This window comes from Protopterus annectens, chromosome 6.part0 (genome assembly GCF_019279795.1).
Source record: "Protopterus annectens isolate FY-2018-M chromosome 6.part0, PAN1.0, whole genome shotgun sequence".
Classification (NCBI taxonomy): Eukaryota; Metazoa; Chordata; order Ceratodontiformes; family Protopteridae; genus Protopterus; species Protopterus annectens.
Window position 1 is genome coordinate 1,099,647,159 of NC_056737.1, and position 19,695 is coordinate 1,099,666,853.

A 19,695-nucleotide genomic window follows, 5' to 3' on the forward strand; every position below is an offset into this window, starting at 1 on the left:
GTTGAGCCTGGCGCAGGGTAAAATTTGGGTCTACGGAGTGGTTCACTAATGGAATTTCACGTGACTCAATAATCCTGTCCTGAACTCATAGATCTCACAGAAAAACACAGACAAGTCCATGCAGATAAGTTGCCCACTGGTTAGGTTGTAGTTTTTTTCCTTTCCTTCCTGCCTCTTTTTCCCCGTTTCTTACTCTCTCCTTCTAATTCTAAAAGCAAGGAGCACAGCCAGGCAGTCAATCTAGGTGTGTGTAAGAACAGCAGTACTGAGGATCCATTTCAGCTGCATGACTTCTGAATGTCCAACGAGATTTTACTTTTTATAAATGAAGCTACCACAAAAGTTTAGACTAGTTAAATTGCTCTCCAGCAGTGACTGAATGGGTAATTATTTCATGGATAATGTTGTAGGTTTTCCTTAAGAATAGCTGAAAACAAACAAACATACAAACAAAAACAAAAACAAATACCTTCAAAGTAACAACCTTTCTACTTCAGTTTTATTTTTTTTTTTAATTGTTCTTGTGTATGTTCAATAAAAATATGACTTCACACATCAGAGATCCAGTGGTGAGTGACCAATTCTACTAGAATTGACAATGTACACCTTAAATTAGCACAGTAACTTCCTATTTTAATTACTTAATTACATAGAAATGCACCTAAATTAAATGGGAACACTTAGAATGGAAAACAGTGCATAACTGAAAACCAGCTTAACAAGTCTAAAGATAAAAATAAAGCTTGGGCATGAAGTAGGACAAGTTTGAACTTCAAGAATCTAGTATACTGAGAAAGATGACGTTTGTGGGGCTAGGCAGTGCACCTGTGACTAAAGAACACTGCAGGCCTACAGTTGGAAGCAGGGTGTGTCATCCTAGGCAGCATTCATTATATGACATTAAGTAACTTGATGACAGTCCTGGTTATCATAAATAAGAGTTTTCCAGTTCATTAGTCTCATCTGACTCAGCTAACATAGGATCTTCTGACTTTGATTTTGGAAACCTTTGTGGCTAACAGTGAGAAACAACCAGAAACTACAGTAAAAACAGCAGCTTCTACTTCAGGAAAAAAATGTAGTGGTTTAATTCCAGTTACAAAGTCCTAGCATTTCAGCAAAATACAAACTTTGGGAAACATAACAGTAGCATACAACTCAGACTGCATTGTATTTGCCTTGTTTTTGCTTTTCCGCATATGTAATACAGCCCTGTGTGAATGCACAATGCATAGCATTTGCACTTCTCCCCTCCCTCTGAGGTAATTAGTCTGTGCAGGTTACAGTCTGAAGTAATATGTCAAGTTGCAACATACACACTAGGTTATGAACAGAGGTAGGCTGAAGGCAAAACATGCACATAAATTCATTAAGAAGTAATACATCAATGCATGCTACCTCACTATTAGGTAATGGGGAAATAAATACAGTCCTTAACATAAAATATGAGATGAACTCTTCCTAAGAATGAGTGTAAAAAGTACAGTTTTGTATCTACCATAAATGTAGATGTTCGAAGATCCACATTGCTGCAGTCCTTACACTTGGGTAGTCCGCTGTCCTCGGTCGGCCCGAATATCAAAGTATAAGGCTGACGTCGGTCAAGGCGCATTTGACTGACATCAGGACGTCAGGGTACAAATGCGCATGACCGACGTCATATCCTCAGTCTTTTCTTGCCCCAGATGTCAGAAGACCCTAAAAATAAAGGTCAAAACCAAAAGACAGCAAACAAACATCCAAGCACCCTTGCTCTAATTATATGTACAAAATATACACTATATACACAATATGTACAACTCAACCCACACAACCACCTCTAACTACAGAGGGGAAGGAGGGAGGGTAAATTGGACTGCAGCAATGTGGATCTTCGAACATCTACATTTATGGTAGGTACAAAACTGTACTATGTTCTTCATCTCACATTGCTGCAGTCCTTACACTTGGGTAGAATCCCAAAGCAGAGGTATGGGAGGATGGCCAAACTATAAGGAAGCAGGAGCTGCCAAAATGCCCTGCAAAACAGCAGTGGCAAAACCAGCCCTGGATTTAGAGTAAAGTGGCAGGTGATAATGCCTAGAGAAAGTATGCACTGAACTCCAAGTAGCTGCCTCCAAAATATCCTTGGTTGCCACCCCCCTCAAAAAAGCTGTCGAAGTGGCAGTAGCTCTAGTGGAATGAGGCCTAATCCCGGCTGGAATCTCCTTGCCATGATGGGAATAACAGAAAGCAATGCAAAACCCAATCCACTTAGAAATAGTTTGTTTTGACACAGGCTTGCCCTGAGAACTCAAAGCAAAAGAAACAAATAACTGCTGAGACTGCCTGAACCCTTTAGTTCTGTCCAAATAATATCGCAACTGCCTGTGTACATCTAAAGTGTGCAAAATCTTTTCCCCTTTATTTTGGGGATTTGCATAAAAAGTAGGCAAATGAATAGTTTGGTTTAAAGCCACACTAGAAACCACTTTAGGCATAAAGGAAGGATTAGTACGTAAAGATACCCTATCCTTATGGAAAATTAAGAAAGGCTCAACCGCCATAAGGGCCTGCAATTCAGAAACCCTTCTTGCAGAGGTAATTGCCAACAAAAAAGCAGTCTTCCATGATAAATATTTCAACTCAGAAGTAGCTGCAGGCTCAAAAGGTTGTAGAGTGAGTTTCTCCAACACAAAATTGAGATCCCAAGCAGGAGTAGGAGCTCTTCGTGGGGGTCTTATATTCTTTGCCCCTCTAAGAAATTGCTTGAACAAAGGATGAGAAAACAATGGTGGGTCACAATCATAGTGAGCCGAAATTGCTGCAGCATGAACCTTAATAGAAGAGAAAGACAAACCTTTGTCCAGTAACTCAGTAAGATATTGAACAGCCACACTCAAATTAGGCTCAGAAACATCAAAATCTTTTGCTGCACTCCAAAATAAAAATCTCTTCCATTTATCTGCGTACACTTTCCTTGTACTAGGCCTTCTAGCTTCCAAAATCACATTCAAAACTTGTTGTGGAAGTTGAGACCTTCTATGGTTCAAAACAGAATATGCCAGGCTGTTAGGTGAAGAGAGTGAAGTTTGACATTGAGCAAATGGCTGTCCTCCTGTGACAACAGGTGTGGAATCGAAGGCAAAGGCCATGGAGGCTTCCGCACCAGACTTCTCAGTAATGGGTACCAGTGCTGTCGAGGCCAATCTGGAGCTATTAAAATCATCCTTGGCTTGTCCTGTCTGACCTTTAGAAGTACCTTTGGGAGGAGAGGCAGAGGTGGAAAGGCATACACATGAAGATTGCTCCAATTGAAAGAAAGAGCATCCACTTTCCAAGCTGTGGGATGAAACCTTTTTGTGCAAAACTTTGGCAGCTGATGGTTTAGTGGAGAAGCGAACAGATCTATGTCTGGAGTTCCCCAGGACACTGTCAATTTCTGAAATACATGAGGATCTAATTTCCACTCGTGGGGATCCATAATTCGTCTGCTCAACACATCTCCTAAGGAGTTCTGTGCTCCTGGCAGAAACATTGCCTGAAGATTGAGCTGCAAACTGAGAGCAGTCTCCCACAAAATCATTGCTTGCCTGCATAGAGGATAAGAATGCGTTCCCCCTTGCTTGTTGATGTACCACATGACAGTTGTGCTGTCTGTTAGAATCAACACCTGCCCTGGAAGAAGTAAATCCTTGAAAGCTATTAATGCAAACTGGACTGCTAACATCTCCTTCAGGTTGATATGTAGATGTTGTAGTCTGGCAGGCCACTTGTCTTGTATCCACTTTCCATTTAGATGAGCTCCCCAAGCTTTGTCTGAGGCATCTGTCGTTAAAATCTGACTCGCCTCTGGCCGGGTCACAGAGAGTCCCTTGTTTAGGTGACATTCCTGAGCCCACCACAAAAATTCCTTTTGAATGCAAGGTATTATTTGAATGACAGTGTCCAGATCTTGGCAGTGCTGTGTCCATACATTTTTGAGATACCATTGCAGCTTCCTCATATGCAGTTTGGCATTGGGAAGCACCAGAATACAAGATGCCATGAACCCTAAGGCTTGAAGGACTGTCCTTGCAGTCAGCCCGACTGATGAGATAGTCGATGGAAGTAAAGGGATAGACTCTTTTGTTTGTCCGGGGTTAAAAAAGCCATCTGGGATGCTGTATTCAGTCTCACACCCAGAAAGCACATGTCCTGAGAGGGTACTAGACTGGACTTTATTTCGTTCACAGAATACCCCAGGCATCTTAGCACTGCTATCACATATTCCAAATGATGGAGAAGCTCTTCCCTTCCTTGAGCCAGAATCAGGCAGTCGTCCAAATAAGGATAGATCTGTATTCCTTTTAGCCTGAAAAAAGCTATCACTGGAGCCAGAACTTTCGTGAACACTCTGGGGCAGTAGATAAGCCAAAGGGCAATGCAGAGAACTGATAGTGAGAAGTCCCAGCTCGAAAACGCAGATACTTCCTGCAACTTAGTCTGATAGGAACATGAAGGTAAGCCTCCTTGAGATCCAAAGTTACCATCCAATGATCTTTGCCCAGCAGAGGTAAAAGCTGCTGTAACGTCAACATTTTGAACTTGGGAATGTCCAGATAAGTGTTGAGGGTAGATAAATCCAAAATTGGTCTCCACGTGTTCCCCTTCTTTGGTACTAGGAACAGGCGAGAAAAAATCCTAGGCCCACTTCTGGCATAGGGACCGGCTGTATGGCCCCTATTTGGAGTAACAGAGAAACTTGCTTGTGAGCCTCTATTCTTTGTTGAGGAGGAACATCTGGCATGCCTTTGAAAGGAGGCAAGGTATGGAAATAAAACCTGTAACCGTGGCGTATGATATCCAATACCCATCTGTCTTGGGTAATTAAACTCCAATTTTCTTTGAAAAGTGCCAACCTTCCTCCCAAAGGTGCTGCCAGACGAGAAGGCTCTGGCAGCTGAAAAGGTAGGTCATTGGGTCTGTTTACGAAAGGACTGACCCCTGCCCTCACCCGAAGACTGTGCAGGAGAACTCCCTGTTCTAGGCCTGAAAGAGCCCTGAGCTCTACCCCTACCCCGTCTAGATCTACCCCTAGACTGGGAATCATAAGAAGGATACGTCCACCCCTTAGTAGGCCAATTTCTACTAAACTTTGGAGGCTGGACCTGCAAAAAATCTTTAACAGTCTGCATAGACTTAGCCTTGTCTTCCATTTTCTTTAAAACTGCCTCAACAGGAGGACCAAACAACACGTCAGATTGTAAAGGAGCATCTAAAATCCTTGTTTTAACATGTTCAGATAAATTTTGATCCCTCAGCCAGGCGTGCCTGCGAAGAACTGACCCAGTGGCAGCCACCCTAGACGAGGCCTGTACAGCATCAAAACCACATTGCAAAGAATGCTTACCCACCTGTTCAGAAACATGTACTAAATCTTGCAACTCTTTACAATCAATACCTACTGCCAGAGCATCAACCTTAGACTTCAATTGTGAAAGGAGATAGTTTTGGTATTTCAACATGTGGAACTGGCAATTCAAAGCCCTCATAGCAAGAGTGGAAGAAGTATAAACTTTCTTTCCCCATCTATCCAAGGCCCTGGCCTCTTTGTCTGCAGGAACCGGATTCTTTACAACAGAAGCCTTAACACCTTTAGGCCCCTGGCTAACAGTTTCTGGGTCTGCCCTAGGACTCTTAAAAGATACTTATGAGCTTCAGGCACCCTGTAATACCTATCCGGTTTAACAGGAGCAGGAGGCAAAGAATCAGGATTAAGAGAAGCCTCTGTAAAAACATCTTCCACTACATCCAAAACAGGAGGTATAGCCAAAGGCCTATGCTGGGGTAAAACAAAATTCCCTAAGCCTTTTCCTGGAATCAGAGAAGTCCTGACCTTCCCACTTAAAATGCTCCCTCATGGAATGAAGAGTTTCTGAAAAAGAAAAATCTTCAGGAGGAGAAGCAGAAGGAGTAGAATCATCCACATCAGAATCAGAATAAGGAGAGTACTCCTGCAAGTCTTCAGCCGAAGACTCCGAAATATCTGAAGCCTGCTCAAAACTCCCTAGCTCAGGCTCCACCCTAGGTCTCTTATCAGGAGGGGGCATAGAACCCCTAATCAAAGTAATCAAATCTTCTGCCATTTTAAGCATATGCTTCTTGGGCACAGCTCCTGAAGAGCTAGGGGTAACACCAACTGAAGCTAAACCTGGCCTGCCCCTGGGAGAAGCCTTGGAAACAGAAGGAGAGGGCCTAACCACCCTAGACAGGGAGGGGAGTATAGTAACCTGAGAAGCCCCATCAGCCTGCCCTGCCTCCTGAGAGGCCACATCCTGCAATAACAAAGTCTCTCCCTGGGATCCCAAAGAAACCTCCGGTGGAACCACCGGCTCCACCGACACCTCTAAAGAACCGGCGTCCGGTACTGACGGTTCCTCTAGCCTAGGTTTAACTGCTTTATCCTTGCGCTTCTTAGAAGAAGCGGACGTCGGAGCATCCGACGGCATTTTATAATTACACCGCTTCCCGAAGACTAACCTGGCACAATCTAATCTCCTCTTAATAGTGCGCTTATTGAATCTAGCACAAGAGCGACACCCAACAACGTCGTGCTCAGGCCCTAAACAAGGAATACACAAAGTATGGTAGTCTCTATGCGGTATCTGTTTCCCACAAGAAATACAATTATTCACTTTTTCTGACATCCGGTAAACCACTGACGCAAGAAAAAACTAAAATATTCCCCAACGGGGTACTTAGCCAACTTTGACTCGGTCTGAAACTCCGAAATCGAACAATTTCAGAATGCCAACCGGCACTTGCAACGCTGCTTCTGCATCGGACCATGCGGCAAAAAAGACTGAGGATATGACGTCGGTCATGCGCATTTGTACCCTGACGTCCTGATGTCAGTCAAATGCGCCTTGACCGACGTCAGCCTTATACTTTGATATTCGGGCCGACCGAGGACAGCGGACTACCCAAGTGTAAGGACTGCAGCAATGTGAGATGAAGAACATCTGAAAAGCATTAGCTGATTTTTTTTAGTTTAATTACAGTATGCTCAGAAGTCGCTAGTTTGAATTTCAAAACAGTTTGTATTGTCTACTGTTAATTAATACATTGTACTAAAGAACAGTGAGTGTGGGCGGCCACGGTGGTGCAGTGGTTAGCATTGCCGCCTCACAGCAAGAGGTTCTCCGGTTCGATCCTCGGCTGGGGTGCCTTCTGTGCGGAATCTGCATGTCCTCCCTGTGGTCGCGTGGGTTTCCTCCGGGTGCTCTGGTTTCCTCCCACATCCCAAAGACATGCTGCAGGTGGATTGGACACTCTAAATTGGCCCTAGGTGTGCGTGTGAGTGTGCCTTCTGTGGAAGGTTGGGCGCCGGGCTGGCAACTCGACACCATAAAACTCCACTGCCATTCAATGTGCGGACAAGGTGATCCGCTGTGGCGACCCCTAGTTGGGAAAAGCCGAAAGAAGATATACTAAAGAACAGTGAGCGTGCCCTGTTTGCTCTAAAAAATAAGGTTGTGGTCTGCAATTCATGTAGCCATTATACATTGCACAAATGGACTTGTGCAACATGCAAAAAAAAAAAAAAAAACTGTCTACAGTTCAGACATAAGGTATCTTGTCGATACCAGTGTTACAGATACCCTGTGGTTGTATGCCCCCCCACAGACTGCTAAATGTTAAGATGGTGTAGCAACAAAGACCATTCTTCAACAACTGCACTCTTACTTAAAATCCCATAACCGCACACTTATTCTAAAATATCCCAGGCAGTATTCAGAGTCATTACACAAACGTGGAAAATCTATCCACACTGTCCGCACGTTTCCGCAGCAAAGGCATGATTCACAGATGCCATTTACACTTACGCACAATGTCTGTGAATCACCATAAGCAAATGAAGTTACAAGGAGATGCAAATGTGAAATCATGCAAAACAGCTTATGCTAATGAGTCCTTTTCCCACCTATTTGAAATTCGTAGTCAGAATTTCATGTGTTTCTGCACTGTCTGCAGATTCATCATGAAAGCTGGAATCAAACCTTTTCGACTTTGTACTCTGCAATGATGCGGTCTCTTGCTACTAGCCTTGTTATTCACCAGGAGTGATCTGTTTGTCTTGGCAGAGCATAACACCGTCTGTGCCCAGTGATACTTATAGGCCAAGAAAACTGAAAAGTAAACAGAAGATAACTTATTGTGATTTTGATAATCAGGAGATACTTGGTAGATTTAGAGTGGATAGGGATATTGTAAGGGACTTAGTGAGTATGCATGGCCCCCACAGGGAAGGGTGGCCTTCCTATCTCTGTGGATACAAAGACCTTCACTATAGTTTGCCACTGGGACCTTCCAGAGACAGATTGGGGACACATTGGGTATCTCATGGGCTTCTGCCTCGAGGATACTTCAGCAGTTCCCGGATGTACTCTTGGCACATATGGATCACCACATCTACTTCCTTGTTTCACCTCAGGACTGAGCCAGGACTATGTGTGCCTTTTATGGGATGACACATTTCCTTGTGGTATTCAGTGCAATAGATTGTACCTATGTTGCAATTACGGCACCATCTGGGGAAGCAGTACTGCAACAGAAAGAGCTACCATTCTGTTAACTGGTAGGTAGTTTGTGATGCATGGGGATGCATCACCAGCATCTCTGCTCAGCATCTTGGCAGGTCCATGTTTCCTACATCTTGGCAGGGTCCATGTTTCCTACATCTTGGCAGGGTCCATGTTTCCTACATCTTGGCAAGGTCCATGTTTCCTACATCTTGGCAGGGTCCATGTTTCCTACATCTTGGCAGGGTCCATGTTTCCTACATCTTGGCAGGGTCCATGTTTCCTACATCTTGGCAGGGTCCAAGTTTCCTACATCTTGGCAGGGTCCATGTTTCCTACATCTTGGCAGGGTCCATGTTTCCTACATCTTGGCAGGGTCCATGTTTCCTACATCTTGGCAGGGTCCATGTTTCCTACATCTTGGCAGGGTCCATGTTTCCTACATCTTGGCAGGGTCCATGTTTCCTACATCTGCCTAACTAGCTCATTGTACTTCGTCTTCCTGCACGGTAGGATGCCGAGTGGTCATCTTGTTGGTGAGTGGAAAATATTTTTTTTTATTTTATTTAAGTAGTTATTTACAATAAAATGTGAGTACTAAACTGCTTTTTCTTTGTTTTGTCCCCACTTTCTCTCTTTATTTTATTTTGTTTCATGTGATGAAAAATATCTACTGGAGCCATGACAGCAGTGAGAAATCCAAGTGGAGCTGCTGAAGGCAGTTATGACACAGACCTAAAAATGTGCAACTGGACTCACAGCCCTGTTCCAGACCCATATTATCATTAGGAGGGTCTTCAGACCATTGAAGAGGTGCCTGGATGAGTCTGGTGAGGATGTTTAGTGCATGTTACATTCTGCATATCATGATTATGCACCAGTCTGTTGGTGAAGTGGCCCATGCTGTCACTGCAGATCCCAGTTGCAGTCCTACTAAGACTGATGGTGACTAGCCAGTAGCAGTAGTAAGGGACCCCAAGCGGTAGACTTGTGCATGCCATAAGGCGACACAGATAAAAAGGTGGCATTTACTCCAGAACTATGGGCCATGAGATTCAGGATAGTGTTTCCTTTCCTGCAAAAAACACACAGAGTCTAAATGATGTATGCAGTGATATCTGTGGCTATTCTGTGCGGTACATGGTCTGCTGTCAGTGTTCATCTTTAGACATTTTTTTAAAATTTGAAAATAGGCACTTATTGTTTTAAAAAGTCATGCATGAGTGCTCACTGACGTCTGTTTAGTGATGTCATAAGACATCATGCTCACTGACTTCTGTTCTGTGAAGTCATAAGGCATCACAGAAACAAGTGAAAAGATACATTTGGTGTACAAAGAAAAGAAACTAGTAAGTCCAGGGATATAATTGGAGTTAGTGTTAGCCCCGCTGCGCTCAGGCTCACTCCACCCTTCTCCCTGCCCCCTATTTCCACCCACCCCCACTAGTGCTACATTTCAACTAAACTTAGCCACTCCCCTCATGCTAACCACCAGTCACTGAATCTGCCCCACCCCTGTACCCATGTCCTTCTCTTCCACTATTCCACATCCTGTAAAGCACAGTCTTCCATCTAACTACCTTACAATAACAAACAACATCTCTTGTCATCCACCACACCCACCCCATTCCAGGCAGATCTCTCACTCATGACCAAACCCAACCAAACCATGCCCAAAATACCCAAACCCACATACATACACCTCTTACTATTGCTCCTAGGTGTATCCACCCTCCCACTGCTAACTTCTATCACCAACCACCAAAAACAACTTAATTTTATCCACATACCAAGACAAACTACTTCCACTAACATTATTACAACACACCCTTTTACTCAACTAGTCCCATATCACTACCAAACCTTCTTTATTCACCACTATGCACACAGACTACAGCCATTACACTACCAGTCCCAAACAACTATAAAGAACATTAAGATCCTAAACAAACTACTCAAACTCTATTTTTACCCTGGAACCCAACTCATTAGCTGTGGTGATATACACTCAAACCCAAGCCCACAAAATCTAGGAGCCCCAACTCTCGACCTGAATAATACCCTACTCCACCGAGACAAATCCTCGCTCCTCATTTTAAATTTAAATGTTAGAAGTATACTAAACAAAGTCCACGACCTTCATGCACTACTCTCCTTTTATCAACCTGAGATAGTCATACTAACAGAGACTTGGCTTAAACTACGCACCCACAACAATGAAATCACTCCACCAGGTTACAATATAATTCATAGTGACAGAATAGGTAAAAAAGGGGGGGTGTTGCTATAGTGTATAAATCTCACCTCATCCTTGAGAAAGTAGACATAACAACCCCAGACCTCGATAAAGTTGAACTCACTCTAACAAAACTAAAACTTAATGATAGTAAACACATTAACATCATAGGATGCTAAATCCCTCCAGGCAACAATATCCCCATTACAGAAAAACTCCTAGAATGGATATCTAACTCCCTCTCCCAGGAAAGCATAGTATTAGGAGACCTTAATACTGACTGGCAAAACTGTTCCAGTCATAACCCACTCTCCCAGATTAACCTGCATGGCCTAACCCAACTCATCACTTCCCCCACAAGAACAGACAAGAGAACCAAACACCAATCCACTCTAGATTGGATACTCGTATCCCACCCATCACTGATAACCCTAGCAGGGTGTCTACCAGACACCCTGAGTGACCACCAAGCCACATGCTTACTCAGATCAAAATCACCACAACTGACCCAAATATCTACGCGCCTAATTAGAAACAAAAAAACACTTTAACTGCTCCAACTTTATAAATGACCTAAAAATGTGCAACTGGACCCCCCTCCTAAAAAACCTACCTCTTGATGAAGCTGTACTATATTTCAATACTACCCTCTTAAACACCCGTAACCATCCTTCTTCCACATTACCCTCATTTCTACCTGGAAATCCTGGTATTTTGTGACTTTGTATCTCTCTGTAAATTGTAATCACTGGGTAAAGCAATTTCAGTGATCAATGCTACTTTTGTTTTTCATGGACTACTATATCTGGTTTTCTTGCCTCTATTTTTCTGAACTGTTGGTAATGGGTGATCCCATGTGATATACACTTCATCATTCTCTATAATGCTTTGTGGCTCATGTTTCCAATGCTTCTCAACTGATCCAGTATTGTCATGTTTGCACAATCCCCAATGCAACAGCCCTGCCACATTATTATGTCTTTCAGTATACGACTACTCTGTCATTAGTGAATCATACCCAGTAAAAATGTGCAACTGTTTCCAAGTCTGTTTTATTGAACCTGCATTTGTCTGTTTCTCCCACATGTTCACTGGACTTTGTAAATCTCTGTGTAAGTAAACCACTATCCTGGGCCAACAATATTAACCTTTCATCTTTTGCTTTAAATTCACCTCTCATTAACCACTCCTATGTCAGATCTTAATCGACATGAGGTTATTCCAGGAGTTTTCTATACTTGCTACAATATTTATTCCTTTTCTACATTTTTTGATTTCTCATCTGATCAGTCTCCTTATATTGTTTCTTTTGTTTTTGGCACATTCAGTCACTCCCTAATTTTTGTCTACTTCTGGTTTGATTTCTATTCCCACTTGCCACTGATAGGCTTCTGGTAAACTTAAAAGGAAAGTTATCTTAGACGTCTTCTCCTCAAGTTTTATAACTTTCACTATGTTTGGATCTGGTGAGGTCAGCATATACATATGCAGTCCCATGATTACAGATTGATACATGTAATCAATTTCGAGGAGGCCTATATCTTCTTCAAAATGAGGAATATATCATTTTGGTAAACAATTTTTATATATCATTTGATATGCATGAAGCATTTTTCTTGTTTTCGTGACCAACTGATCTAATACATTTTGGTTCCAGTCACCTCAAAACTGTAAGTTAGAACAGGAATAACAAATTGGTTTATAGCTTGGACTTTGCTACTAGTTGTCAAGGCTGTTTTCAGTATTAGTTTTAGTCTTCTAAAATATTCCTTAATGATTTTTTCTGCATTTGATCATGTTTTATTGTCAAGCCTCCAATACCCAAATATTTGTACACTCCCTCTTGCTCAAGTTCTTTTATATCACATTCCTGTCCCAAACGGATGTTTTCTTGGTGTTGTTATATCACATTCCTGTCCCAAACGGATGTTTTCTTGGTGTTGTTATATCACATTCCTGTCCCAAACTGATGTTTTCTTGGTGTTGTTATATCACATTCCTGTCCCAAACTGATGTTTTCTTGGTGTTGTTATATCACATTCCTGTCCCAAACTGATGTTTTCTTGGTGTTGTTATATCACATTCCTGTCCCAAACTGATGTTTTCTTGGTGTTGTTATATCACATTCCTGTCCCAAACTGATGTTTTGTTGGTGTTGTTATATCACATTCCTGTCCCAAACTGATGTTTTCTTGGTGTTGTTATATCACATTCCTGTCCCAAACGGATGTTTTCTTGGTGTTGTTATATCACATTCCTGTCCCAAACTGATGTTTTCTTGGTGTTGTTATATCACATTCCTGTCCCAAACTGATGTTTTCTTGGTGTTGTTATATCACATTCCTGTCCCAAACTGATGTTTTCTTGGTGTTGTTATATCACATTCCTGTCCCAAACTGATGTTTTCTTGGTGTTGTTATATCACATTCCTGTCCCAAACTGATGTTTTCTTGGTGTTGTTATATCACATTCCTGTCCCAAACTGATGTTTTCTTGGTGTTGTTATATCACATTCCTGTCCCAAACTGATGTTTTCTTGGTGTTGTTATATCACATTCCTGTCCCAAACTGATGTTTTCTTGGTGTTGTTATATCACATTCCTGTCCCAAACTGATGTTTTCTTGGTGTTGTTATATCACATTCCTGTCCCAAACCGATGTTTTCTTGGTGTTGCAGCTTTCCTGCTGTACATGCTGCGTTTGCACATTTATCAAGACCAAATGACATTCGTATATCATATGAGAAAGTTGTAACCACTCTCAGTTGTGCTTTCTGCTCTACATCTGATGAACTATACAGTTTTAAATCATCTACAAAAAGAAGAAGATGAGAAGCCTTTACACTTGGTTGTTTTCTGGGAGCCAAATTGTAACCATGACCCAATTTGTTAAGTAGACAGCTTAAGGGGTTAGGGGCAAGACAAATGAGTAGCGGTGACAAAGAGTAACCCTGAAATATCGTCTCTGAGTTTTTATCCCTTGGATAATGATTTGTCCTTTATCATGGTTTACCTGCAAAGTGGTTTGCCACTGTTTCATGGTCACTGTAATGTAGTTGATCGCTGTAGGGTGTATCTTACACATCTGTAAGCACTCCTTTATTCATGAATGAAGGAGGTTATCAAATGCTTTTTTGTACTCTATCCATGCCATACTTCCCATTTATACAATTTTCCATTATCACTTTCTTTAGCAACAAATGATCCTTTGTTCAACATGATTTTCTTTCATTACCCATTTGTTCTATTGTCATGACTGAATTTTCTTCTAAATAACTATAAACTCTGTCTGCAACAATTCAGGTATATAGTTTAGACATCATCAGAAGGCAAGTTATTGGTCTTTAGTTTTTAGGATAGCTTGCAAGTTCACTCTTAAGGAGGAGCACATTTTTTTCCTGTTGTTAACCACGTTAGTGTCTGTTCATGGTTGACATACAAGTAGTTCTTACTCAGGGTTACATCTTTGTGTAAAGATGCTAATACTTTTAGCTAGATGTTAGGTACTGCATCTGAACCTGGAGTTTTCTAATGAGTAGCTTTTCTTAACTTTGTTTCAATCTCTCTGGTTGTTACTTCATCCCATTTCATATCCTGTACATTTAAACGTCTTATAGTTTCTTTTACTTCATCTATTCATTCAGCATTTTTTTTATGTTCCACAGGGTCTTCAAAGATATTTCTCCTAAAAGTATCTATTTCTTCTTTTTTGGTGGTGTTCTTCATTTTATTTCCCAATTCTCTACATAACGTTTTTGGGTCGTCACTGAATTGTTTATTTTGTACTCTTTCTTTATATTTATCTGCATATGTTCTAAGTTTTTCTGCTTGTGCTGATATCTGTAGTTTATTATTTGTAAAAGTGTACGATCCTGGTCTATTCTGATACTGCACATTGCTTGTATCACGTCTAGCTTTCTAAGTATTTTTGTCAATCTGTTCCCTCTTCTATACTCTTCCAACAGTGCCTTAATTTATTAATCGTTTTCTTTATTCGATGCATTTGATTTCTTCCCTTCCTTTCCATTATTGCTCCATTTGTTGTGGTAAGACTTTATCTGTTATTTATTTAGCTGCACAATAATATATACTATTTACTTTTGTCACATCATGAATTTTCGTTAATAGTCTTGATTACTGTATCCATCGTTTTTTTATACTTCTAACAGTTTGCATCTTATTGATTTTCTGTAATTTACTTCTTTCATTTACCTTAATATGTCTATCCATATCTATTAAATTAAGCAACATTTCCCTTACATCATTTTCTTTTAAAATGAGGGGATATTCTTTGCTCCCTGCTTTTCCTGTGGGCATTCTACAGAAAGTTCCAGAACATCTTCCTGTCACATATTCTCTTCAGCTGCATCCTGTGTCATCAGTTGCTCTTTCATATAGGTACTCAATGGCCTGTCACTCCACAACATTGTCTGTGTCACAGTTGCCACTATCTCCTGCTCCTTCTCTTGCTGTGCAACTCCAACTGAACTTTTGTACTGATTTCCGACTGAAGGCTGCAGAGCATTTTCATGTGGTGGCTGATCAGATGTTTCCCACTCCACTAGTTTTACATTAATTAGACGAGTCATTGTTCCATCAAGACGTGATGTTAACTGAAATGGATTTTCTACACTAAATCTTTCACTTCACAGGTAATCCACGACTTCTGTTTCTGTTTCTTTAACTTCTCCATTACTTATCCTCTTTTCTACTTCCTCTGTTGTTTTCTTATTTTTTGTATTATGAAATGTTTCATATCCAGATGCCTTTGCACATATTTCTCTTCAAATATCCTTGGTGCCGCTTTTTTTGTTTTGATTAGTTTTGCTTTCTCCTTTGCATAACCATTGCACCATATTAAATCTCTTTTTCTAGCCCTTGTTCATATTTATTCTAAAGTGGACTCCCACTCCACCTCTCATTGCTCCATCATGCTGTGACATAACCTGCGTTACATTTTCTACACTAATCCTTCACTTTGCAGGTATCCCATAACTTCAGCTTCTATTTGCTTAACTTCTACTTTACTGATCTTCTGTTCTATGTTCCCCTTTGTGATCTGATTTTTTGCATTGTGAAATTTTCCATATCTGTGTGTCTTTGCTTGCATTTTTCTTCAAATGTCTTTGGAGCTGCATTTTTTGTATTGATTAGTTTGTTTTCTCCTTTGTGTAAATGTTGCACCACATCGGATCTCTTTTTCTTTCCCATGTCCATGTTATTTTTTCACCTTTGCGCACCCATGCTCTAGGTTTTTTCTTTCCATGGTTGTACTTCTGTTGCTTCTTTTACCAACAGCCCCCCGAAATTTCCTTGTCAGTGTAAAGTTTTTCATGGATCTGTTGTATTAATATACACAAATTTGCATTCAAAGCTTTTGACAGTATTTGTCTTTAATCTAATTTCTCTCTTAATATTTTTGAATATCTTCCATCTGGAAATTCTGGGTTTCTTGCAAAATAGTAACAATACATAATTTCTTCCTTACCCTCAGCAGTCCATTCTATAATCTTTATGGATCTTTTCTGCCCTGTTAAGTTTTCGTTCTACAACACAGGCGGCAACCTCCCCCTGGGCTTGGCCTAGCCCCATTGTAGGAATGTTTCCACATCTTGAGAATTCTACACTGTCATTTTTTCTAGTCCTGGCACCAATACACATACCAGAACTGGCCACTGCTTTATCCTGGGACTTGTGCATCCAGCCATCTTTTTTATTTTTTAACCTACCTTAGTCCACGATACATGCTATATAAAATACAGTCTATTTATCAGTGTCGTTTGGACAAATGTTGCAGTTCCAGAAATACTACTCTCCTTTTCTTACTGATTTTATCATCTCTTCATTCAGACTCCTGTGTTATCAGTATCATGTGGTTAACATTACTTATGATCTCATAAAAACTCTTCTGTTTACACTGTGCTGCACATGGCTGGATCATTTTGTATGATGATAGAACTGACCATTACACAATGTCATGTAGTTCATCCAAAGCCACCGATAGCAGTGACCATTACACAATGTCATGTAGTTCATCCAAGGCCACCAATAGCACTGACCAATACACAATGTCATGTAGTTCATCCAAAGCCACTAATAGCAGTGACCATTACACAATGTCATGTAGTTCATCCAAAGCCACCAATTGTACTGACCACTACACAATGTCATGTAGTTCATCCAAAGCCACTAATAGCAGTGACCAATACACAATGTCATGTAATTCATCCAAAGCCACCAATAAAGTATGTGTAATTTATTCCTTCATAACAATAATGTGTGTGTGTTCGTGTGTTTGAATCCGTGAATATGGGTGGGAGACTGAATGGGGGCACCTTCGTCAATGCAACGTGCAGCTGTCAGTGTTAACAGCAATAATGGGTATACATCGGCATCAAAGTGGCTATAACTGGTGGTTGGGTTTGGGAGACTCTCTGTGAATGGAAGTACCTCATGCTCTTATCATCTGGTCATTTTAAAGCAGTCTAATATGGCTTTGCAAGACTAGTGTGTGTGTGTGTGTGTGTGTGTGTGTGTGTGTGTGTGTGTGTGTGTGTGTGTGTGTGAATTAAGTGAATACTTTGGTTACTGTGTGTATGAAACAATGTTATTAACAATTTAGCTATAACTGATAGGGCTGGGGGATGTCTGTGGATATAAATGTACATATAACCTGCCACAGAGCAGATTCATTTTCAGTGAATGCAAGTTTCAGGGAAGAGAAGTTTACTGTTTCTCATTCTAAGTCTGTCTTTAATGTGACACTGTTTTCTATTGTTTAGCAAATGACCATCACTGTTTTTGCTACAACATTTGAAATAAAGATTTTAAATCAAATCTCTGTAATCATTATAAAAGAAAAGAAAAGAAAATAGAATGTACACTGACAGGTTGGAACAGTAATTGGGAAGAGACGGCCAAGTAATGGGATAGTGGAATGATTGCCGGTGGAGGGGGGGCCCTGGTTCATTACCCGGCCCCATTTAACCATGATCTAGCTCTGGGGACAGGTATGGGGTATGTAGTTGTGTCTGTGAGTGTGTGTTTGTGTGTGTGTCTATTTGTGTGCGTGGATGTTTGTGCGAGTGAGTGTTTGCTTGTGTGTGTGTGTGTGTGTGTGTGTGTGTGTGTGTGTGTGTGTGCGTGTCTGTGTGTGTGTGTGCGTGTGTGTGCGTGTGTGTGTGTGTGTGTGTGTGTGTGTTTGACTCTGTGAATGTGGGTGGGAGAGTGAAGAGGGTACCTCTGTCAATGTGATGCTTGGTATGTTAATGCTAACTACCACAGGAAGGTGTGTGTTTGACTCTGTGAATGTGGGTGGGAGAGTGAAGAGGGTACCTCTGTCAATGTGATGCTTGGTATGTTAATGCTAACTACCACAGGAAGGTGTGTGTTTGACTCTGTGAATGTGGGTGGGAGAGTGAACAGGGTACCTCTGTCAATGTGATGCTTGGTATGTTAATGCTAACTACCACAGCAAGGTGTGTGTTTGACTCTGTGAATGTGGGTGGGAGAGTGAACAGGGTACCTCTGTCAATGTGATGCTTGGTATGTTAATGCTAACTACCACAGGAAGGTGCTGATTAGCACTGGTGATAGTTAACTGCAATTCAGAGACATGCAAATTAGTCAATAATGAGATCTTTCCTCACTGCAGCTAATATGTCTATGAATTGCAAACTGTCACATCGTGCAACACGCTTTTTACTGCAGCTATTTATATGAGTGCTGGAATTCTCTCTCAGTCTTCGGTTCTATATGGCTATGAAAACATATAAACTTACACAGTTACATTCTAATGTTCATTAACAGTTTGTAGGCATAGTGTGCTAATGGCACACTGTTAGATAAGTAAACAGTAAAAATCTACAAACAGCACGTCTCCTCCTGTGCCTCCGCTTTCTTACTTGAGTCATATAAGCGTGTATTCTTCTCTCCCTGTTGTGGATGCCGCAGCGGACGTGGAGACACCTGCTGCAGTATGTAGCCTGGATTATAAACATCAGAGTCTGTACCATTTTGATAGTAACTGGAAAGCTCTGCTTTCCGGTCATTGAAGGCTGTTCTAGCAGAACCTAAAAGCAATAAAAATACAATTATTATAAAAAATACCGTGAAAAGGATGCTCATATTTTGTAACTTCATTAATTTTCTTTAGGATTCACAGACATTTGCAGTGTGTTCACTTGAAGTAACTACAGCTACTTGAAATAAAATATTTGTTCCAAAACTGCATTATATGATAGATTTAACAAATTCACAAAATGTATACACATCTAGGGAATTATTACCACTTCAGCATTTTCCTTCTTAAGACACCTGGAAAGACAGCAACCAGATTATGTGCATATTTACTTAAAAATAATGACCATATAGCATTGGGCACTCCAACCTTTTTTGTGCAAGGGCCACTTACCATATTTGGCAAGGTTTGGGAGGGTCACATTACCATGTCAAACATGTATATGTTCACTCAAAACAGTTTGTTGCAGGGCAAATCGAGAGCCATATAAAAGCATTGGTGGGCCAGATTGTGGCCCTAGGGCCACCTGTTGGATACTCCTGGTCTAGCAACACCATGGCACAGAGGGATGGAGCCTTTACTTGGTCCCAGTTAACCTGTGTTCAATTCGTGTTACTGGAAATGCAGCAGGGAGAGGATAGGATTTAGCAGATGATATTGGCTCACTCATTCTGCATGGGGGAGGGGGTGCAGCCTAGGCTCACTGCAATATGCAGCATCGAGCCTTATGAGCTCTGTGCTAAGTGGGGAGGTGCTTACATGCGAGGCTACACATGTACTGGAGCATGCACGCAACTCATGAGGGTGGTGACTGAGGAGCTAGCAAGGTTACCATGAGCAGGTGGGAGTTATAGTACATTGCCAGTAGCAGTATGATGTCTCCTCATGGAATCTTGG

General features: G+C 41.3%; 1 protein-coding gene across 1 annotated transcript in view; it reads right to left on the reverse strand.

The window, feature by feature from the left end:
- TC2N (tandem C2 domains, nuclear) overlaps nt 1–19,695 on the reverse strand; it is a 591,081-nt gene that overhangs the window by 498,666 nt on the left and 72,720 nt on the right. Inside the window, exon 3 of the mRNA XM_044073626.1 lies at nt 18,683–18,850. Within this exon, the coding sequence (XP_043929561.1) occupies nt 18,683–18,850 (168 nt within the window). The remainder of the gene's footprint in view (nt 1–18,682; nt 18,851–19,695) is intronic.